The sequence below is a fragment of the Scardinius erythrophthalmus genome, assembly GCF_964197995.2.
Source record: "Scardinius erythrophthalmus genome assembly, chromosome: 4".
Taxonomy (NCBI): Eukaryota; Metazoa; Chordata; class Actinopteri; order Cypriniformes; family Leuciscidae; genus Scardinius; species Scardinius erythrophthalmus.
The window spans coordinates 9609452-9633663 of record NC_138224.1 but is presented as its reverse complement, the minus strand read 5'-3'; the positions used below and the strand labels follow the sequence as shown (position 1 = coordinate 9633663).

Here is a 24212-nt window from a genome sequence, read left to right as displayed (position 1 = left end):
AGTAAGATTTTTTTAAAGTCTTTTATGTTCACCAAAGGTTAATTTAATTTATCTGCACAAAAATACAGTAAAAACAGAAATATTTTGAAATATTATAATTCAAAATAACTTATCTATTTTTTTGTGGAACCCATGATGCTTTTTTCAGGATTCTTTGATGAACAGAACATTTATTTGAGATAGTTTAATGCATACTTGCTGAATACAAGTATCAAATACTTTTTTTTATTATTATTACTTACTAAACCCAAACTTAACAATATTGTAAATATACATTTAAAAATTAAAATATATTTAAACGCTTTACAAATGAAAAAAAAATAAAAAAACTCAAATCATGAGTCAACGCTTTAAGCTTTTTTAGGTCTAATGTTAAAGGAAGACCAAGACGATTTTTAGGAAAAATTGAACAAAATACAATCTTTATTCTTTATGTACATTACATACAATGCAGTTCTTTAATATGTTCTACACATTCATGAGAGCCACAGTGTAGTGCTGACATCTCAATGCGCCCTAGCTCAAGAGCAGAGGGAGGCTCGCCGAGATGACGGTTTCCAGGAGAGAGGAAAAGAAGAGTCATTTCATCTCTGACACTGCAGAAATGTACACCGAAAGCAAGAAAATGTATTTGGCATTGAGTGCAACAAAAAAGTCTCTGGTTGTAAGTGTCGATCCTCTCGTGTATCCATGATTTAATTTTTTTCCCCCTCGTTTTAAGAAAAAAAACTTCTTCCTGGCACAAAGACAATGCTAGCTACGGAAGGCAAAGAAAGCCCTGGATTACAAGTCATAAATCATAAACCAAATTGCTTTCACACCAGAAAGGAAACCAAGAGTGCAGAAAAAAACAAAAAACAAAAAAATTCACAAATGGGCCAATCACAGAGAAGTCAAAGTTCCACACTCTGATGCGCCGTAAGTGCATCTTCACAGACGCACGCCTCGCTTAACAAGGGCCAGACTACAGCTAACTCGGAGTTCAGGGAATTGAAATATCCCACTTGGTAGGACACAATCAGCAGGGTGAAACATAATGTGCTGTCCCATGGTTCTTTGAGCCTTTGGTTTCTGCGTGGGTGAAGCCAAAAGTACAGCAAATTTAAGAGCGATCCAATTACAGGAATTTTTTTTTTTTTTTTTTTTTTTGCAGGGCAAACACTTCCTACTCGTGCACAGGGACACAAACAATTCTAAAACAACTGCTGTTAAACTAACACTGCACAAATGGAGACCAAGTTATCCAGACGCACAGATGGAGAAACTCACGTGGAACTATATGGAAGACTATCGTCCAACATACTTTAATCTGTCCAAGATTTCAAACGATCCGGAAGCTCATACGGAATGAAGGGCACATACAAACATCTCTATGACATCATAGAGAAAGAAGGAACATAGGACATGACATTAAGGGCTCAGGTTCACCAAGAAATAATAATAATATTAATAATAAATAGTGAGGGGTCTCTTCTGTCTTCGGTGGTCCCGATAAGGCTCCTTTGTGTTGGTACCAGTCCGCTGAACAGTCTATGTAACACAGCAGTGTGAACTGGACTACATTGAGTTTGGACAAAAGCAGCCAAAACCATAAGTAAACAGCAATCTACACTTCAAAAATTCAATTCATCCATGTCTTCGGTTTGTCTAATTGCAGCAGTGTTTCGCAAATCCATTTGCTAACGGATATGAGTGAAATAACCTGTTATAAAGTACAAAGTGTTGCCATACATGAATGTGCTACTAATATTTGCGTTCCTATACACACACAGAATGGAAAACACTTCTTGTGTACGTTACATCTCGAACATATCTCTATATAGTTATGGAATCTATTAAAGAGTCAAAGAAAGCACTAATGTCATGGCAGCATCCAATAGCAGCAGCAGGTTTAGATGGAAGCCAGTATTCAAATCCAGTACTGAGCGGACAACTCCTTCAAAATTCATCTAAATGTGTAATCAAATCAGAACTGACACTAGAGGGCCCTCGGATCTTTGCCTCAGCCCTTCACTGGCTCAGCACACGTTTGTCCATTAAAATGTGATTTAAAATAGCAAGGCAGAAAGGAACCCATGATGATCACACAGTTCATAAATCAAATTCCCCTCTTTATGATGTAAACTGCTTGGATGTATAACTCACCAATCTTGCAAACTGTATGAGAGAATATTTAAAAGATAAAACTGAAAATGAGCAGAAAAAAAATTGTAAAAAAAAAAAAAAAAAAAATCAGTTCACAATTTGGCAGATATGCAAATTTAAACCTAATTCTGACACCCTTTTCTTTTTTTTAAAACAAAAAAACAACCCTGCCACTCCAGAGTAGAAAATTATATTTCTGCATATTAAATAAGTCTCAGTGACGTTTAAGTGGTATTACATCTGTAAGAGAAAACACAGTAGGTGGGCATGGCACACCTCGGGTGGAAAATGTAGAAAAATAACTTCTGTTTTTGGTGGGAGGAATCTGAGAGGTCTATCGAGGGTGTGGCCTAATGTGTGGGGCGTGGCTACAGGGTGATGAGGTCAACAAGGTTACCCTTGGGTGGGGTCATATTGTCAGGGAAGAAATTGACGAGAGTGTCGAACAGCTGAGTGCGCTGGGCGTACGTCTGATCCACATCTGAAAAGCCTGTGATGAAGAAAAGAAAATAGATCAATATTAAGAATCAAAGCACTAATAAATATATTTGAGCAACTGACTCAATCATGTTCATGAAATGAATCTGAACAAAGCGCTCACCTAGAGGAATGAAGTCTGAGCTGGATTTGAACAGAGCAGAGGGCAAGAGCTGGAACTACAGGAAACAAACACACAAAAAGCACATTTATTTATGAAACGCGCTCATTGTGACCGGTACAATTTTAGTCAGACTAAAGCACTTGCACGGCTTTATTTGAACTGAAATCAACTTTTTGTAAATGCACATCCTGACTCAATCAATAGCACATAACTATAACGATAAAGATATAATTCTAAAAAAATTCTAAATACAAAAATACAAGAGAGTTCACACCACAACTAAAACGATAACGGCACAGAGAAATGATCACTTTCAGAAAAAAAATGTTCCAGCTGATGAGCGATAAAACATTGATCGGAATCCATCTTGCTTCCAGAGCTTGAGCATTTAAAGTGGCAGACGACAAAACAGCAGAACACGCTTACAATAAAACAGAACGATATCTTCCACTGGTGTGGACGTTTAAGCATTAAATGTAATCATTTTTTAACCTCTAACCTCTTTTGTCTCATCGGGGTCAGTGTGGTCCACGGTAAGAGACAAATCATTCTGTAGATATTTAAGTGCATTCAAGGGCTCGGTCTGAGCCTTCTCCTCAAACCTGCAAAAACACAAAAGGCGACAAGCCTATGTAAACATGACAACATGTTTAAAAATGCCTTAGGAATTCTGAAACCTCAAACATGAAATAAATGAGAACAGAATTTCCCCAAATACATTATTATTCCATTAGCTAAAACAATATGGCCACAAGAGGGCAGTAAGAGAGCAGAAATCACATGCACCGGTGGAAAAATACCACTGTAACTTAATCACTAACTGCAGTGCTGCATGACACTGCAATTACATAACAATACAGCTTGGTCTTAATGGTTTACATTCAGATCACACAGATCGGAGTAGGATCAGAGCAAGTGCATGAACTGCGTATTAATCAACACAAACTGTTTAACATGGAACAGATATCTAAACACTTTCCTAGTGCCATTTGGAAACTTAGCGTATCTGACAGTTTTCTTTGGCTTTAAACAGAGAGAGAAACTAGAGACCAGACTACCTAATTCAGTAAATATTATTCTTAAGCACAATTTCTAATCAAGAACTGTGAGGTCAGAATAATGAATATCTCTTAAGAGCCTGGGTGAAGCGTTTTGAAAAGCTCTTGAACTCGGATAAAGGTATATTTGTACCTGTATTTGCGAATGAGGTATTTGCAGTGTCGAAGCAGATATTCTTTGGAAGGGCGGCACAGCTTTAAGGACCAGAAATCATCCAATCGCATTTTAGGAGAGCTGGACTTCCCCGGGTTTCCACCGAAAAGATAATGCACCTGTGTACCATATATCATCATATCAAACCACTGCTCACTGCTTTGATTAATTACTACAGCAATTAAAGATACGAGATTTTATCAGTAGTAGTAAATACTATACATGTATATATGTTTGGTTTATAGTATATATTATATAGTTTACAACCTAATCATTTGAAAGCTGCTGATAATTTACAATCAGGCAGTGATACAGAATCGTTATGAGTCTCTTTTGAAAAGTAAGGATACACAATAGATACCAGATACCTCTGAATTATCAGTTAAAAACAGTTTGTTGTTAACAGTCTAAATTAAAGAGTTAGTTATAATTTTTTTTTTTTTTATTAATTTTTTATTGTTGGATTATATTAGAAAAATTATATAATTAATATAATATAATACAATATAATATAATAGAGAAAAAACTTAGAAAGAACATAAAACAGTGTTTGAGATTAATTTTACTTATGTGATATGTATAAGTGAGTAAAACAAAATTCAACAAAAAAAAATCAAAAAATGATAGAACAATAAGACAAGGAACATTATTATTATTATTATTATGATGATGATGAAGTATTAAGAAAGTAAATAGGTAAACTTTGGGTTATCAGGTCAGGTGTTTAACCAGCGAATCATAAACCACACCACCACAGTAATCATAAATGTAGATCATTTGGCTTCCACACCCATGGTAAATATGAAATGGACACTACCTTGTGCAACTCGTCGTAGACTAGCTGATGAGCAAAACGAGGACAAGGTTCTTCTTCCTGTAGAGCCTTAGTGGGGTTTTCTTTCACTGCCTGGTCATTCTTATAAACACATGACCTGCACACAAACACACAGATAGTCTTTCATACTAAACTGTGCATACTGTCCTAGCAAAGTGTACACAATTGCACCCACCCAAATCAAGTCAAATAAACAAAATGACAGAAACCAGCACACCGCATCCAAAGGAAACACTGACGGACCAATTTTTCAGACGCCGTAAGCCAACTTTTTTTTCCAATTATTGTACAGAACAAAGGTTTTTTCTCCCCCGTTTAAGAGCAAAGTACATTTAACACACGCGCACACACAAGCGTCCAGCCACACACGCAAGCAGAGAACATTCTGTTCCTGTTTGATGGTCACCAACTCCCTTTCTGAAGGTCAATCAGGCCTTTGAAATTATACTTTCACTCTGGCTTTATTCAATATATGCGAGTGTGCATTCAAGCTGAGAACAATTTATATAAGGGGTCTTTGTATGATATTTTTACGGGCACCATACGCTCATCATTCAGTGCTGAATTTTTAATGCACTGCAAAGAGAAAATACAGTTCAGTAAGGAGAGAACGTTCTCTCATCATAACTGAAGATTTTCTTCCTTTGCGGCAGTGTATGGCAATCTAAAACCTCAGGAATGAAGCGCCTGAAGGCACATTGTGGATAACCAATGCTAGACCGTTACAGGTCTAGTGTACTCATTAGCATGCAGTGTGCAATGTTGCACAGATGAAGAGCGTGTCCGAGAACTCACGCACCAGTTGTTGCGTGCAATGTCGTAGATCCAGAAAGAGTTGCGCACATTCTCCTCGCGTTTGTCTTTGTCTTTGCTGAGTCCTGATAGAACGTGGATCTCATTGAGCTCCGGGTCGATGGTGGCACGCTGAGTGAATCCGGTCATTGGTACTGCAATACAAACACAGATGGACTTAAATACTTAAGAGATGGTATAAAGTGGCTGAAGTGTCATGATGACATAGCAGCTTGGTGTAGTTGTATGTAAACAGCCTTGCAATGGTGAGCAAATTTAAATCATTTTAAAATGTATTACATTCATATCAATATATTATTAATGAAATATTTTTAAGTATTAATGTTTATTAAGGTTTAAAAACATTTATTATATCAATATTAAAGTATTAAGGAAAATATAATAATTTATCATTTATCATTATCATAAATTTATACTTCTATAAATACAGCATTTGCGTTTTGCGAGTGAATATCCTTTTTAAATATATTTTAATATTTAATATGTATTATTATATATTTTAATATTATTATTTTAATATATTTTTTATATTATATTAATAAAATATTTTTAAGCATTCATATTTATTAAGGATTAAAAATGCAATATTATATTAATTTAAACTAAGGAAATAACACATTTATAATGTCAACAAACAATATTACATTAGAATATTACACAGCTCTCTATAATACTTAATTCTGATTGGCCAATCATCCCATTCAGTCAAATATTTCTGTTTAATGTTTGCTAAACTGTATAGGTAACTGGTTTCACATCTCTTGTATCCACACGGCCTCTATTCTCTTACATTTTTCTTAAGTTTCAAAACAAATCAATGTCATGCCCATTACTTATTTATTCACGAGTAATGATAATATCACAACAGAGCTTTAGACCATTTTTATCTATGAATTGTCCTGCAATTCTAATACCAAAAAGAAAACAATCACCCCTGTTTGGAACTACATGATAAATGTTTTTTTTTTTTTTGTTATTGGGGGGGTGTGTGTGAACTACTCCTTTAAGGTGTGGTTGTGAGCATTCTGGTCGGGCTCACTGTTTCCTTCCTGGTAAATTCTGTATTCTGTTCAGTCTTATTTTTGTCCCTCTCTGCAGCCTTCTATCTCGTTCTCTTTCTGTCACCCCCTGTCCTCGTCGCACACACATCTCTCTCTAACACGATAACAGAGAGAACACAGAGGTCTTTTTATACTCTCTCACTGCGTCAAGTCGCCCATTGAGATTTTACACAATCTGTTTATGGGAACAGGAAGTGTGTCACAGGCCTGTGTCTGCACAATCTCTCCACAAAGCTCTCACACTCATCCACCTTCGGAGTCTCTCTGCTCTGTGAACTGGCTGTTCGGTTTGGTATTTCCCTCTGAGCTTGAACAAAACATTACAATATCATGCAATAATTACTGATTATAGAGAAAGTGAAGAAATTTGAGGGACATTACGTGGGTGTGCAGACTTTATGACCTGTCAACTCATCGAATTCTTCTCTGTGATGATCAGAGACGTTTTACAATGTCTGCTTTGTTAGAAGACTTGATTGTGTGTGCAAGTGTGTAGCTGACGTCAGTGTGTGTTAGGTAAGTTAATCATGTTAATCAAGTGCGTGGGCGTGAAAGTATTTTCTAAGAACTCACTCAGTTCTCCAGAAGTCAAAGTTCTGAGAACTTAAATCGGTATTGTTAAACGTTGATTTGTGCCGACAGACGGCGAACACTGAGAAGAAATGCTTTTTTTTTTAGTATTATTTATATACTATTATAGTATTTCATAATTTTTAAATAGCTTTTTAAGTTTATATTTTCAGTTAACATATCAGTTTTTCATATAATATTCTTTTTTTTTTAATCACAATTTTTTTTTATATAGTTTTATTTTCAATAGTAACAACACTGCTGTGCTTCTGCAAAAAAAGCTGTAAGCTACCTCAAATTCACCTTGAAGAGAGGGGTGCTGCTGTTATATTGAGCCATTACATAAAACATGCAGAAAAGCCCTTATATTCAAGAAGGGAGTGATCTGTGTCCTTATGCAGGGACCAGAATATCATAAAGACTTGGATCAGTAAGTAACCACCTAACAACTACCCAAATTACTGTAATAACCACCTAGAAACCCTTGGATTGTGCCAGCAACCACTGATATTTTCTCTAGAATTAGCCTATTTTGTTTACGTAACTTAAGTAGTCATCTAGGGCTGCAATATCTGGTCTACTAGAGAAGGCTTTAAATATTAAAATGTGTATTTTACGCAGTCTTCAGAGGCGAATATCTTGATGAGCGGCAGAACGCGTGTTCTTTGTAGAGCAGCATGTTCTCCCTGCTCAGGAATTTGCTGCAATATTCACCAATCATCATGACAGTCCTCACAAGAAACTTTCATCACCATCATCCAAACCAGCAAATCTGTGTCTATCAGTATCAGGAAGACAGATGATGTCAAGATGACTTAGCTGTTGAATAGTAGGGCTGCAATAGATCACATGTTCGCTTGCGATGCGTGTAGCATGCTGCCGCAGTGACATAATCCCCACCTGATTCAACTCTATTTCTGAACATGATGTCACCTTCATGCTCAAGATTCCTATACTCTCCTTATAAGGGGTTTCTTTACAGAGCACAGCTTTGTAAGAGTCATTCTTACAGTATGATCAAAAAAGTGTATTAATAAACCCCAGCCAGTTTTTTTTCTTTTTACAAATTTACAGTTTGCTAATGACATCTTACCCATGCCGGAGTCCTTCTTGGTGCCATCTGAGATGATCTCCACATGATCACCGTCAACGTCGTAACTGAAGAAATCATTCAAGTATGTTTTGGACCTCTGACCTCCAAAAACGTACAAGCAGCGATTTCTCTGCGGGACGGAGAAACAAAACTGTCACATCAGAATTTTTGTCAAAACAACCCATAAATTGTTTTTTAGGGAATTAAACTAACAAAAAAAATAATATAAAACGTAAAATTGTGGGGGTTTTGTATATATATTAAAGTAGTATATTATTATCAAGATTTTGGTCATATTGCCCACCCCATATTGCCCAATCCACAAATGCATCAATCAAAACATTAGAGGTCAACGTGCAAATTATCTTTTTTGCAGCTCAGACTTTATGGGTCGTTACTAAGGAGACGAACCGTGTGGAAAAGCATGCAGTGTCCAATGCGGGACTGGATGTCCTCTGGCCCTGCGTTACACGAGTCTTCTCTGAGCAGACTCCAGCTAGCAGCTTGACAGTGAAACGCGTAAAGCCCGCTGAACTGAGGTTCTGACGTCCTGCCGTCATCCACGCTGCCGTTACACGTCAGAATCCGACCACCAAAAGTGTAGATCATGTGCTTCTCAGAGTCCATGCACATCTGAGAGAGAGAAAGACAGAAGCTTTGTTCAACTTTCTGAGAGATACTGAACTATTCATCATGAATCTGTAAAGGGAGACTCCTAGTGGTATGCGGGCATAAATCCTAAATAATTTTGTGTAATTTAAAATGTGCACCTGGTGGTCAAACACAAGTTTGGGTCCTCCATCAGCGGACGTGTCCTCGCTCAGGAGGGTCCACGTGTTGGCATCAATGTCATAGCAGTAGAAGTCACTTTTCAGGGACTTGCTGTTTCTGACAGAGGAGTCCAAATAGCGGCCTAGAGTATAGATCTGCCTCCGCTGAGAGTCGATGCACATCTTGTGGCATGAGCGCGCACTGGGGCCGTTCTAAAAGAAATACATCACAACTTTATAGTTTTCACCTCTTACACCACACACTCAGACAACCTATAGAACATGATGCATATTGGACACAAAAATGGGAACGTTCTTTCAAATTCGTACAATTGAATCTGCTTGTCATTACACTATTTCAAGTTTTTTTAATCAGTCCATAGGGGCTTTTGCACCAGAGGAACCTTTTAATAGTTCCTATTAACAATGGCGGAAGAACCTGCTTTTTGGCGTATACGCACTACATGAACTGGGAAAGATTTTAGTTCTAGGTTCCAAATGGCGGTGTGAATGCAACCAGGAAAATGGTCCTAGGGAAACATTTAGTTCTTGGGGGACTGCCCTGGTGCCTAGTTCCTATAACTTAGTTCCTATAACCACCTGGTGCGAAAGCCACTTTTCAGAGAATAAAGTTGTTTTTACAAGGTACCAGGATACGATTATGGCCATTTCTGAGAAAGAACTAGTCACTGGATGTATTGTGATTATTATCCAAAATTAGTGAGGTCCATGTTATCAAATCTTTGGGTTCTTGGTCACATAAGCCTCCATCAGCATTGAGGCCATCAATCTACTGTACATATTTTTCATTAGTCATTTTATTCTCTTGCTCATCCACAAACTATTCCAACTATGAGTCGAAAATACCCATCTAAGAAACCACCAGATGAAAGAGTACGCATCCATCAACACACTTTGCACAGAAAACAAAGTATGTGAAACTTGACATGATTGAAAAGTCTAGGGTATTTTTGTGCCATTCAGCAACTGAGTCATAATTAAAGAAAAAAAAATCCTCTTTCACTTTCTCTCTTACCTCTTTCTCCGTATCCCTGGATATGCAGGCCCATTGATTCTCCTTTACACTGTATGCCCAGAAATCAGCCAAGTCCTGCGTTCCATCCCAGCCACCAAACAGATACACTGTTTCTGTCGGACAAAGAGGCGAAGACAAGTTAAAAGCAAAGCGTCGGTGAGTGAGAGGCGTTTTACACCTTTGTAAGAAATTCAATATGAAACTAAAGGATAAAATCTTTTATGTTTTTTTTTAAAGCTGCTATAAATCATAATATTCTTGAGAAGCAGCTGTGAGCTGAGGTTGAAAGGCTGATGTCGCCATGGTGATAAGCAGAGACAGTTGTTTGAGCTATTGAGCATCAGCTGAGCGGTAGAGTGGGTTACTCGAGGTCAGTCTGAACGTACAGGGCCATATGAGGGGTGTGGGATCGATTGTTCCTCTAACAACAAGCTCACAGATTCACACGCACATTTAAAACAGCTCTTAACTCGTAACTATGGGGCGAAATGTAGTCTTAACAGGCATTCCATTACAAGCAAGACAGAACAAGCTAAATAGCACTGCAATAACCAGCCAATCAGAAACTTTGCAAATAAACCACCTGACGTAAGATGTACCTGTCTGAACATCAATGACCATCTGATGACCTCCTCTCATGCCTGGCCTGTTATCATCACCATCACCTAATCAGAGAAAACGAGAAAGAATGAATGTAAATGAAGAGGTGTGTGTCAGGAACAAGACACAGGAAGAGAGCAAGAACATGGAAGATATATGGAATATCAATACAGTAATTTAATACAGCACACATGGATTCCCTGGAGTCCAGCGTTCAGATTCAGAGCAAGAGGCCGTCACTTGTGTGTTCAGTAGCCTGCTGTCATACCTTTGTTACATTTGGGGATGATCTGACTCCAGCGGGGCTTATAATCCTGCTGGCTGATGTACTGATTAAACAAACCATCTGGAAGAGAACAAATAAAAAGCACTTTAATTTGCTAATGTATGCTCCCTGAGAGGGAAACAAGTGTACATTAGGTTCTAATTACCGTAATTTAGACTTTGACCACAAAAAAAAAGTGTAATAATGCAAAACGCTTTTGTGAACAACTTTAAAGTTGAAGTGTGTCAAATATTTTCTTCTATCCCATCCTCCCAAAAATCTGTAAACACTGTTTGTTCGTTCTTGACCAGCCTGACAACAGCAACATTGGATCAACCAATGACTCGAACTTGAGGAGAGACTATTTGTTTTGTCTGTAGAGTGAATTTAATTCAATCATTTTCAGCAAAGCGACTTGAAGCTTACTCGGCGGCCATTTTTGCTACACCGCTGGACAGTGATTTCAGCCATACAAGAATTGTTTAGACCAACAATTAAACCTGACATAAACTGTCTCATGAACATAGGCATAAAAGACTGATAATTGGCCTTTTTTGGAAGGCAGGACTTCCTTTGCTAGAATGGCCATATTGCGTGTTGCACTTTCTCCCATTCAATGTAAAACCTGTGAACTGTTTCTGTGTAATCTCTGCTTCAAGTCATTTACTGTCAATGAAAGTTGAAGATTTCTATTGAAATGAGTGACAGATTACAAAAGCAAGAGCACAAGAGATTCACAACCTCCAGTCAATTTAGATCACTCTCAATGAGTACCACCATATATACAGCAAACCATTTTCAAATCAAAATATTCAAATGTTACCTTAAATTTAAACAACATTTATTCAGTTTCTTGAAAGGTGCTCTGCGGTCACACGTTCTTCAAATCGAATCATAACCAGGTAAACTTTTATGTTGCACATTACTGACATATGACCACCACTGTCATGGAAACTAAAGTTCTCAACTGTGCTTGTGTGACACCACCCACAGGCTTCTGACAAAAAGAAGCAAGTTGGTCATTATGACTCATTGTGTTAATTACATTTACATGTATGCATTTGGCAGACGCTTTTATCCAAAGAGACGTGCACTGCATTCAAGTTACATATTTTATGAGTTCATACATTTCCTGGAAATCGAAACCCATCGAGTGCCATGCTCTACTGTTTGAGCTAAAGAAATGTAATTTAAATTGTATCAAATATCTAGGTAATTTCTGCACCCTTCAATCAATACAAAAGGCAAATATTAGTTAAGGTGGGAGCATGTGAAAAACAATACGTTTTGCAAAGTAGTAAATAATCAATATTCAAATAGTGAGAGCACGAGGAACTAAATCTTTGGGATAGGTAAATAGAATTTCTTAAATTGAAAGTCACATTTCTTCGACATCAGAACTTCTCTAACAGTGAGAGCATGGCAGATTAGAAATATAACTTAAAACCCTTATAACAGAATCTTTGATTGTAGATCATCTTTTTTTGACAAAACATTTGGCTGGCCACATAGCACGATTATAATCCAGAACAATTCTGCTCCCTACAGTGAACCAACATGCCCACATTCCCTACTTAATGAATGTGGCACATATCCATATGATGAAACACTGGGTGGGGTACCTCTCACGGCTTTGTCTATGAGCTCCTCGCAGGCGTCAAAGTCTCCTCTGAGGACCAGCCGCTCGTGAAGGTGCGTGAGCATGGGGTGCTCCAGAGCGATCCGTGTTTTCTTCTGCAGAGACTCGAAGGCTTCTGTGTAATTGTGTTGCCGGAAGTGCTTCAGGCACAGGCGGATGGCCTCCTGTTCACGGTACTGTCCAGAAAAAAAAAAAAACACTGTAACATGCCTTCAGTCCATGTTTAACATTGTGTAAAACTTCCTGTGCAAATGGTGTGCAAGTGTTATATAAACATGAATGTATCCCCTACTGGAACAGCTTGGCAATTTAAAACCTGTTAATGATTATGGCATAAAAACGCTGACTACTGAAATAAAGCTTACAAAGGAATCAATTAATACTTCAGTTAACATGTTGAGTGATATTCAGGAGATAATCTTTAAAAGGTACAAAATGTAACTTTTGGCGGTTAAACCTCTGAAGAACAACCCCTGCTGAAGAACATTTTCCGCTCTGCGTGACAGTGCGGATGAATCTGGTTATCCTACTGCTCATAAAACATACACTACTACGCTTATGAGATATAACCAGTTTAGATGGAAAAGATCTCAAGCTGACTAGTTGAAGACATTACTGTAGCTACATCCATTAACAGACATAGTACTTCTTTGAAAATAAATTCCAGCACAGCGCTACAACAACCATAAACACTAAGAAATGACCCTTCACAACAGATAATGCTTTACAATGAACTCTGTTGGAGAGCTAAAAGGCAATTTATCTGTTCAATAAAATACCTTACATATCTGTGGAGTAATAAAAACGCCATCTCTGCATCACTTTTACAACATTTCAAATTCCTGAGTTCTCGCCATCTCCGGAAAAGCCAAGCCGATGTTGATTCTCATTTTATTACAAGCTCTGTCGTGTTTTCTTTTTGCCAGAAGACTGTCCTCTATAGGGTCGGGAACCGAAAATCGGTTCTGTGTTGTTGTTTTTAAATACCGGAACCGTGCGAAATTCCTGAGTTTCAGTTATGAAAACGGTTCTGGTGCGATGTGTGGGCAAACTGCTGGAAGCTTATCCTTTAATAGCTACTACGTCTCACCTCATGAATATTAAAATAGTAATGAATGCACTGGCCCTTGCACTACTCATATACATTTTGCGTCAGATATCAACACAGATAGAGAGAGAGAGAGAGAGAGAGAGAGAGAGAGAGAGAGAGAGAGAGAGAGAGAGAGAGAGAGAGAGAGAGAGAGAGAATAAAGACAGTAGAGCTGCACCATTAATATTTAAACAATCTCGATTCAAACACCCACACGATCTTATTCCTAAATGACAAAAACTTCACACCGGAACATTCAAATCTGTTTGCGCTGTCGCTGACCCAGAGAGAGCAGTTATAACGTTATATGAAACAGCTTTACTTTCAAAGTCTTTTCAACAACACAGTATTGATATGTATGTTACAAATATTCAAATGATCACAGAATTGCTGAGATAAAAGTGTATGGTTCTAGAATACATACAACCGGCACATCCGGGAACTTAACTGTCAATTTCGTAACCGCCCCTTTTTAGGGGAAAACAAGCCAGACTTCCCATAGACTTCAATACAAAATAGCGGCACAAAACAACGTCCGTACACAGCCGGCAGACGTGTATAACTTCAGAAATCACTTAGATGAAATACGTTGAGTAATTATATGTCCACCCTGCCTTCCATATAGCGTGAACGATACATTTATAAACTTAATTTGGGCAACTTAAAAACATATCCCGTTTCATTCTACCAGCGTCAAATTGGTCTAACAACCCCACCCAGTGGTTTACCCGGACATTTACTCGTACCTCATCGAGTCACCAGGTAGCCAGTGAATGATTTTACTACGGTTTTAATAAGTAAACATCTTTAAATGTATAATATTGTGTCTTTATATTTAGAGTAGCTACTGAGTGCACGTTTCTGTCCAGCTATGCAACTAGCCTGATTTAGCTTTCGATAGCATCATCCGTAATCATGATATTTCCATAACAGCAAGATATTGATGATGATGGCAGGCAGAGATGGGCATAAATACATGGAAATGTATTTAAAATAAAATGAAAAATACAAAATACTGTGTGGAAAAAAATAATTAAATACAAATACATAATAGGGGTAAGCCTACTGTGTGAAAAAAAAAATGTTTAAATACAAATTACATGTTTGTAAGGGTTAGTACACGTCCTCAATCCGTTACTGTGTATGGCGCTCGCCGGATTGTTTTCCCCTAAAAGTGGGCGTGAACCTTTTCAGAGACGTTCTATGACGCTACGCCGGTTGTATGTATAAACACTGATGTCTACGGTAGCAACCAAAACAAGAGTAAATCACCTTTTGAAAGTCGCTTCAAATATGTAGGCTATATAATGAGCGAGTGAATGCCTTTTTTCAACCCGTGTTTTTGTCTTATCCTGAATCACTACGGTAAGCCTGTAATAAGCGTTTAGACTCGGACTTAGGGCTGTCACTTTACGTTCGGAAATCGATTGCACAATCGATTGGACCAACCAACGCAAGTTTCGAAAACGTTTTCAACGGTCTTTTCTCGGAGCGCGTCCAGCTCGTCACGATACGCCCGCAGCGAACGCGCGTCACACAGCAACTGCAGGCTCTGACAAACACGCATAACAGCAAATTATCTTTCTGCATAATGCGTCTCTTTTTACTACAAAACTGTGAATTCTGTCGGTATGCTGACAGTCTCGTGCATTCAGATACAAATTCGAGCTACGCGTCTACAATCGCCTACGTAGGCGAAATCTGTTTGACATTTCTAATCGTAAACACAGCCATGTTGAAGACTGAGGTAATGTTTTTCATTTATGCTATGGCAGTCCACTCTGCTTATTGTTTTTCGAGAATGTTGCACTCCTGTTTATCACTGTGTACGAAACTTCACGCCAATAAATCATCAGAAATATTGCAGACTTGTGCGCGTCTCAAGCGCCCTCTTTACGTTCGTCCTAATGCCTGTTCGTTGTCCGTGGATTTGCCCATATTTTGCGTTTAAAATGGAAACGTCTTTAGACATGGAAAATCGATTTTACAATTACAAATTACAAATCGAACAGGATTTTTTCACAAAAGTGACAGCCCTGGCCCCTACGGACTACTTACAATAGTCGGTTCGGCACCGCTGCGGAGTAGCCCAGTGTCTGCGTGACTCACCCGTGTCATAGACATAAACATAGTAGCTCCAGCAATAATGTTCTTCCACAAGACGCATGCAGTTCTGCTAGAGCAGTTTTATCCAGTAATGAAACAAGTGAAGTCTTTATGAATCAATCATTCAAACCGATTTAAAAAATAATTTCACCTTGTTTCAACAGGTTCGAGATTTAGCTGCTCCATGTCAACCTCTCTCGCCCATTGTTACAAATAACCTCTGCCACTCACCCACAAACGTCAAAGTAGGCGGAGCAACTTCTATCTATTTACGGATACTAGAGCAAAATGCCCGTGAAAAATCATTTTTTGTGTGTGTTTTTAGTAATTGTTGGTTTGGTGTGTTTGAGTGCTCATTGTTACAATTACAAAGCAAAAGTTCAGTGACATTTTTATTTGTGCATGGTAGAAAGCACACAGTGAACTCCGAGAAAACGCTATGCTTGAGCAAACAGTTTGTGAATAGGCTACTACAAATGATGCCCGTGAAAGAGACTGTGAACGCACTGAATATGATATGTTTAGCTGGTGAATAGCATAGGCTACTATTACACAGTAGCGATAACGTTAAGCGCACCAGAATGAAATATAATATTCAGAAGTAAACAATATTCAGAAGTAAACAGCATAGCTGACTTACAGATTCAGATAACATCCACAAATGAATAAGCGTGTCGCGATACAGACAGACGGACAGACAGACGTTTCTGTAATTTATAGATAGATGACGAGACACACGGGTAAGTGACATATGTACACAATTCCCCGCAAAAACCATCCTGCCCGGTTTAAAAAATAAACAGCCTACCATAATGAATCAGGGTAAGACAAAAACACATTTTGGAAGAAGGATTGATGATGTATTGACTATTCAAATTTTGTTCATTTTGATTTTTTTTTTTTTTTTCATAGAGTACCTTTTGGGTTAATAACGGATATTATTATCTCGGTGCTAAAATATTTAGATTTTCTTGGTGAAATATGACCCTAACATTTCTTTGTGAGATTCACCCTGAAAGAGCAGTTTTGGTGCAGGTGGATGTTTGGACAACTCACCTTACTGTACCAGTTAAGGCAGGGCTGGACAACGTCTGGATCTTCAATGCCGTGTAACTCAATATACCAAATGCTGAAGTTAAAACTGGGCCCCCATGACATCAGAGGCACTGTACACAACCAAACACATACAGACAGCATCAAGAAAGGACATTCAGACATACGATGACAAATATTTTGATTTCAAATTTCCTTGTCATTTTCAGACATTAAAATCTTTGTCAAAAGAGTTCAACATTCACACAAGCACTTGTTTGTTCAATCTAAGATTTGCAGAGTCATTCAATCACTCATTCAACTCACTGCCTTCCTCTAAAATCATGCGATGACTAATCTTTCCCCTAAATGTGTCAGCACACAAGTTCACCAGGACTTAAGCTTGCTTTTGTGGTAAACACTCACCTATTTTAATGAACCTGCAGGGAAACATCTGCTCATCGATCTTGTGCTTTAGCGTGAATGTCTCCTTGTTGAAGTCATTCTTAAGGCCACTAGGATTAGATGAGAAAGACAGTGAATGATCACATCACATCACAAGAAGCCATTTCCCCAAACATTACTCACATCTCAAGAGACACTATAGGCCATTTTATAAAATGTTTGTGTATCTGGTGCCCCATTACTAAGTGAAGTATATCTGGTCACCCACTCTAAATATGGTCGAAAAGCTAAGAGTCTGTAAAGCTTATCTGACATAAAGATTAGGCTGTAAGTAGATTGTTATCAAAATGAAAATTGTCCATCCGGACTCACCTAGACAAGAGTTCTGTCATGTTTTCTTCACTCATGCCTCCAAACACCTTGAATTTCTTCAGGTTGCACACGTGAGTTTTCTCATATTTGCCATAGGTGATGTTAAGAACGATAGCTGGTCTCTCCAGTTTTAAGATCAAGTACTTGAAAGTAGCAGAAAAATAAATTGTTACATCAAAGCAATTACAAACCAAAATGTTCTAGCTTTGACACCGCAGAAACAGTCATTTGTAACATCAATAATAACTGTACACATAATAATTAAAAAATGTTACCTTTAACACAACAGCAAATCTAGACCTATTTCTAGTATCATACACACTTCCGTGTTCTAATAGTTGCTCCAGATTCGACATCGAGGATGTTTTGTAATGAAAGACAAACACACATGAGATTTGAAAGCCATCTCGGGGTGAAGATTTTCAGTGAATGATAACTCAAATGTTAGTCAGCTGCATCCTCATACATAACCGTTTAAACGTATGGGGTCAGTAAGAAATTTTTTAAAGAAATTAAAACTTTTTAATTCAGCATTAGTGAGAGTATAAAGACATTTCTACTGTTACAAAATATTTATATTTCAAATAAACGCTTTTCTTTTGAACTTTCGTTCACGTATTCAATTAAAATTGTATCACATTTTTCATAATAATTATGCAGCACAACTGTTTTTAACATAGATAATAATAATAAACGTTTCTTGAACAGCAAATCAGCATATAAGAATGATTTCTGAAGGATTGCAACACTGAATACTGGAGTAACGGCTGATGAAAATTCAGCCTTGCCACCACAGGAATAAATTACATTCTAAAATATTAAAATAGAATTTGAGCTTGACATATACAGTACCCATCACTTTCCATTTAGGGTGGAAAATTCTAGAAACAAATTGTTACACAGAAGAAATAACTGACTAACTACTAACACATTGCAGATGCTTACCTAATTTTCTTATAAATGTCGACATGACATGTCAACAATTCATGTTTTTTTAAATGGAATATTACAGTACTTATTATAAATGATTTGTGAACTTTCCTTAATTCATATCATAATCTTTTAATCAAAATTTATCATCCTCTCCCTTTGTGATTAAAAAGATTAATCGCAACATCCGTTTTATGCCGACTTTGATGCATTATGGTATCTGCGTTTCTGTTGAAATTACAGAACACAAGGAAGTGGCCAGGGCCCGCGAGAGCCAACACCCTCTTCAGATGCAGGTGAACAGGAGGGGCTCTATTACTCATGTTGCTCTCATGAAAACAATTCAATCAACTGTAGACAATAGACATACATGACAGAAAAGCCTGCAATCACAGCTTGTAAAGTATTGCTCAGAACAAACAGACCTTTGCATAGACCCTAAAATTGAATGGGCTACTGTCATTGTAGATGGGAATAATATTTCACACAGATTGACTGAGATATTCTATCCACCAACACTGATGGCCGACTGCACTAAGAGCTCAGTAAAAAATGATTTTTACAACATTCAGACCATTCAAACCACAGATGAAACATTGATTGAATTTTCTGCAATGATTTACAACATGTAGAGTGGTCAAATGCAGCAGTATTTCTGAGAAAAAAAAAAAAAATGATAATGACAGGAACTGTGATTTCAAAGTTCTGAACTCTGTGAAGGGTGACTGCACTATTTAAGTGAAAGGACGAAAGTGGAAGGACACACACAAAAAACAAGCCTTTGCGGTTAAAAAGTTGAGGGCACGTGCTACTGTACCGCCAACATGCACTTTCAATTTCCTTATTGCTCAACCACAAGTCTGTCTGCACTGCATGGTCTGTACAAGGCCAGCAAAAACAATGAAAGATGAAAGCATGGCACAGTGTCAGTGAATGAAAATGTCAACATAACCAGGCATAAGATAATGAACAACTTTGAACACATTGAGTAACACATGTCTCTAAAGCCAAATGCCAGTACTCATTAAGGAAGAGACCTTTTGAATTTTTTTTTTATTTTTTTTATTATTGCTATTAATATTATTATTATATTTAATATATATTTTTATTATTTCTACTTTTGAAACGTAAAATAATTTTTAACTGTAGCGCTTTGAGTGTGGGAATGTCACTTTATAAATAAACATACTATTATTATTATTATTATTATTAAGAATTTCAATCATGTAATTGGGGATGTCTGCAGAGCATTCGCAGAACATGAACTATTATTCAGCTCATGTTAACACTGAAAAAGAGGAGCAGAATTTACCTGTGGAGGGTAGTTGCTCTCAGATGACCACCTGGAAGACTGATCGTTAGGTTTATCCACTAATATATTTCTGCAAGCAAACATTCGAAAGCTGATGAGTTAAACACCACATTAAGTCTTGGAGTATAAATGCAAAATAATAGACCTGCCACTTTTTCCATGTAATGTGTTACTTTGTTGTTCACTTTTCAAATCAGTCACTCAGTGGGTCTCATTCACTAATAATTGCGTGGATTATTTCGTATTTGTACGCATAGGAGAACTTCTCACAAAAAAATCACTGACCAATTCACAACACGTTGGTACGCACATGAATTTGTTCTTAAAATTGTTCTGTTAGTGAATTTGGAGTATTCTAAATGAGCAGCCGTGTGCGCAAGGTTGCTCATTTGCATAAAACACGCCCAAACAAACGCCAAGTGTGCCATTCTCACAATAAACATCTTTTACACAGACCCAGATTACAGATAGGCCTATCTCATTGGCCAGCTGTATATACGCGCATTATTCAGAGAAACCTCGCAGCAAAAATTTTGGGTGAATTGTGATTTGTTCTTAAAATCTTTCGTACACACATTTCACGCACAAATTTGTGCGTACGCAATGGCATGCTTAGTGAATGAGACTCTTGTTACTTGTCTTGTGACTTTTACATTTAAATGTACAGTTTTTTTAAATATAAAACAGTTCTAAGCACATTTGTTTTATGATCTGTCCTGATTCTTTTTTTATTTCACGAATAAACAAGATGAGTTAATATTAGAAATGGTTTCTTTGCATGTATTTGGGTTATATTGCCAGTACTGGGCTTGCAGTTCACATGGGTAGGGTACTTTGTACTGTGTGTGTGGATGACCGTGTTCGTCCGCCACCCCTGAAGACCCTTTTTGACCCAGGAAAAACACTGCAAGTCCAACACAGTTCTGCTTGCTGGATAAAGTTCATAAAGCATACAAAGCTTGAGATGAGCAAAAACAAAATTGGTAAGGGTACACAGGTGTCACAACAAGATATGCTTCACCGCTGACTAAAGCAATGAACGCATGTTTATGTCAGTCTACAGCACATTTGCCTCTAGCTGTCACATCTAACACAAAGATTATATAGAAGTGATGTAAATAAGTAATATATATTAGTAATAATATATGTAAATTTAACATTTTCCAATACACAAATTGCATGCATATTATATGCTAGACCGCAAAAACCACCAAACTCACTGGCTGTTTCAAAACCGCGATTCATATACTGTCTAATAGGCTGCTCGAAACTCTGCCACTTGATAGAAAGCAAGAAATAACAGCATATTCAGTAGGAATACAGTTTGCCATAAAAGTTGTAACATAATAATGTAGATTAACAGTAACAGAAGAAGATTAAAAGAGGAGATAAAAATAGTCTGTGACTATCAGTGTCATATTCCCACAATTTAGCATTAGCCAACAAATACTTTTATGCAGTCTAACTTAACGTTAATTAAGATGCGAAACATTAACGAAAAATTAAGATTTCGACCTGATATTTTTAAGTAAATAAAAATAAAACATTTAAAACTGCTTCCAGCGATTTGCGGTTTGTTTACTTCTGAAAAACAGTTCACTAGTAAACTAGCCATGTAACGTTAGCTAACCGGCTACATCATACTGCAGTTCTGATTAATATTTTAAGGATAAATAACAAATACTACGCAGTAAGACACCTGCCAGGTTCTTAAAATAGCATCACAATCTGTATAAAGACATGTACAATAAAACACATTAGGTGTCTTGAAGGCGTGTTTTTGCATCATATGAGCTGCTTCATACTAGCCCAGCCTAGCCTAGCATGCTAACATGACTGTCACATCTATACATTTACATACATTTAGAGCCGTTTCTGACCTTTTGCGCATCTAAATGCAAATTATTGTGTACGTTTAGAGAATTCGTTTGCTGTGTTGTTTGCAGTTTATACATTTGCGGCTGTTTTTATGTTTATGTACCCGTCTGCTGTAGCCCGGCCCGTTTGTTAGATTAAGCAATGGATTTGATTACAATTACAGAGTTATGAACTGTGTTTGTATATTTAAGAGCATAATAGAGTCTCAACGGGAGTATTTAATTTGCGTTACTCACTCGGGTAAATATGTAGAGGAGTACGAGCTCCATTTATAAACACTGTAGGAGAGCACTCTGCTGTCAGGAGCCACCGCCATCTTGATGCACGACCGATACACACACACACACACACACACACACACACACACACACACACACACATATAGATAGTTACCCATTCACACACACTAACACACACACAGAGAGAGAGAGGAGGCGCAGTAGTAAAACATTATGTGGTCCTAGGAAAGATGGTAAAGGAATTTATTCATTTTAATCTGATAACATGGATAGTCTTATGTTTTATTATTTTTTTCCAAGCAATTTATTTGGTAATGTTGTGCAATATAATGTGAAATAATATCTCTGGCAACCCACCTGATGTGAAATTGTGCAACGCCAAATTTAATGAGGGCCACAGTCACACAGAAGAGTAGCTAATTAATAAAATAAAATTAATAAATAAAAAGTCTCCTTTGTTTGTAAATATGAATAAGGCCTATTATGGTTGTAAAACGTTGAAGGAATCCCAACAGGCTTAAAGTCTGCATGAAACAGAAGTTGTGACAGTAATTTCTTCCCTATTGTGATGTATATCAGAGTGAAATGGCTTCTCAACAAGAATAAATGTATAGGGTGGGACTTGGGCTGCGTCCAAAATCACATACTCTCTTGACGACCGCTAAAAAAAAAGTATGTTCTGTATAGTATGAATGTGTGTAGTGTGAATGTAATCTGGACATACTACATTCACCATGTTGTCATTATCATGTGACTAGTGTCAGTTGTGTTGCTTCACTCACAAATCCTCTCCTGTGGCCTCATGGGATAGTAGTGTTCATATTATGCAAACTTCAGATTCTCGCCAGAAGAATAGGTCATCCGGGTACTTTTTGCCTACTCTTTTATGAGTACTGTGAATTCGGATATAGTTCTTTTGTCACATAGGCCTACTGTTTCGGATTCAGCCTTGATTTTGTCCATCGGGAATTGACTGGATGGTTGGATCATTGTCGTTCGCTACATTGATTGATTGATTGATCTTTATTATTCCCAAAGGAAATTCAAGGCATCCAGTAACTATACACAAGACAACACAACACACACTTAACTATAGCAAATATAAAACTTAACAATAATAATAACAGTCCTATATAACATCCAGAAATACCAGAAAAAAATGTGTAATATAAATATGTATATACACTGAAGGGTATAGAATTGATAGCTCAAAAATAGAAGAGTATATAACCATGTACGTAACTCTCGTCGTTGAAAGAGCTGAGGGGAAGTAACTTTGAATTTTTTAATCAGATTATAAGGGCACATGAAATTTATTTAAAAACTAATGATTTGCACATAAATCATTTATTATAAACATTGAAATATTCCAAAAATAAATGAATTTTGAATTTGATGGTGAGTTTTAAAAAACATAATGCTTATTTTAGACTGTTAGCTAAAGGAAAACTTTTCCCTCTCCTCCTTCACCTAAATATTTTCATAGGACCTAGATTACACTAATACTTTAAATGAATCATCCAGCAATGGCTGAACTATTATTAATCATTACAACAAGGCTCAGAGCAATTTTTCTGCAGCTAAGCCTGAAAAGTAGGCTATTCTTGACACAAGTAAATGAACCAGAGGCTACTCTCCAAGAGAACAGGCTAGCCTAACTGCCCAAGGGGCGATCCCATCCTCATATAGCCAAGCGAGGGATGAGGAGGCACTCTTTTGTTTGAGTGAACTGATCCTCTCTAATTCCATGCATAAAAAACTACAAATATGATTGTATCACTGTGGACGTGCCGGTCTTATCACTGAGGCTAATTATTTGAGACTACTGAAGAACACAACGACCTTCAAGATAAATGCATTCTGCCTTTAGTTTATCATGGCACGCTGATGATGTCCTTTACTGGAAAAAAAGCTGATGTAAGGAATGAGAGATAATGTCATTTCAGCTAAGTGCACAGCCAGAACTTGGCAAGAGCTCTTTTAATTTACCACAAATGGATGGGGACTGTTTGTGTGTTGCAATTTGTTTTACCGGTATATACCTATGTGCAATTAGGTTAAATAAAACACCAACAAAAAACATAGTAGTTGCCAATATCAGTAAAAATCTGCACAAAAAAAATAAGGTAAGGTGTCCCATATTGCTGTTATAGCCATAAAGGCACACATTTTTACAAGGATGATGGGGACGGATACAGCTATTTTACA

General features: G+C 37.3%; 1 protein-coding gene across 1 annotated transcript; it reads right to left on the bottom strand.

Annotated features, from left to right (window-relative positions):
- Window positions 1–397: 397 nt before the first annotated feature.
- mkln1 (muskelin 1, intracellular mediator containing kelch motifs) lies at window positions 398–22116 on the bottom strand. The gene is made up of 18 exons (XM_081364436.1): window positions 22002–22116; window positions 19888–19957; window positions 17646–17788; window positions 17295–17383; window positions 16893–17002; window positions 12624–12816; window positions 11005–11082; window positions 10736–10801; window positions 10137–10249; window positions 9101–9313; window positions 8742–8963; window positions 8331–8460; window positions 5593–5740; window positions 4776–4890; window positions 3938–4077; window positions 3246–3348; window positions 2747–2801; window positions 398–2635 (listed from the first exon to the last, which is right to left on the bottom strand). Exons 1-18 carry the CDS (start codon window positions 22079–22081, stop codon window positions 2514–2516), a joined length of 2190 nt encoding a protein of 729 aa, XP_081220562.1. The 5' UTR covers window positions 22082–22116; the 3' UTR covers window positions 398–2513.
- Between the last annotated feature and the right edge of the window lie 2096 nt (window positions 22117–24212).

Bases quoted from the DNA above. Each gene is read 5' to 3' on its own strand.
- mkln1 (XM_081364436.1), bottom strand. From the start codon at position 22,081: ATGGCGGTGGCTCCTGACAGCAGAGTGCTCTCCTACAGTGTTTATAAA. The intron at 4,891-5,592 runs GTGCGTGAGTTC...GTTTGTGTGCAG, and splicing joins GACATTGCACGCAACAACTG to GTCATGTGTTTATAAGAATG. The intron at 2,802-3,245 runs GTTAGAGGTTAA...TGTTTCCTGTAG, and splicing joins ACCCCGATGAGACAAAAGAG to TTCCAGCTCTTGCCCTCTGC.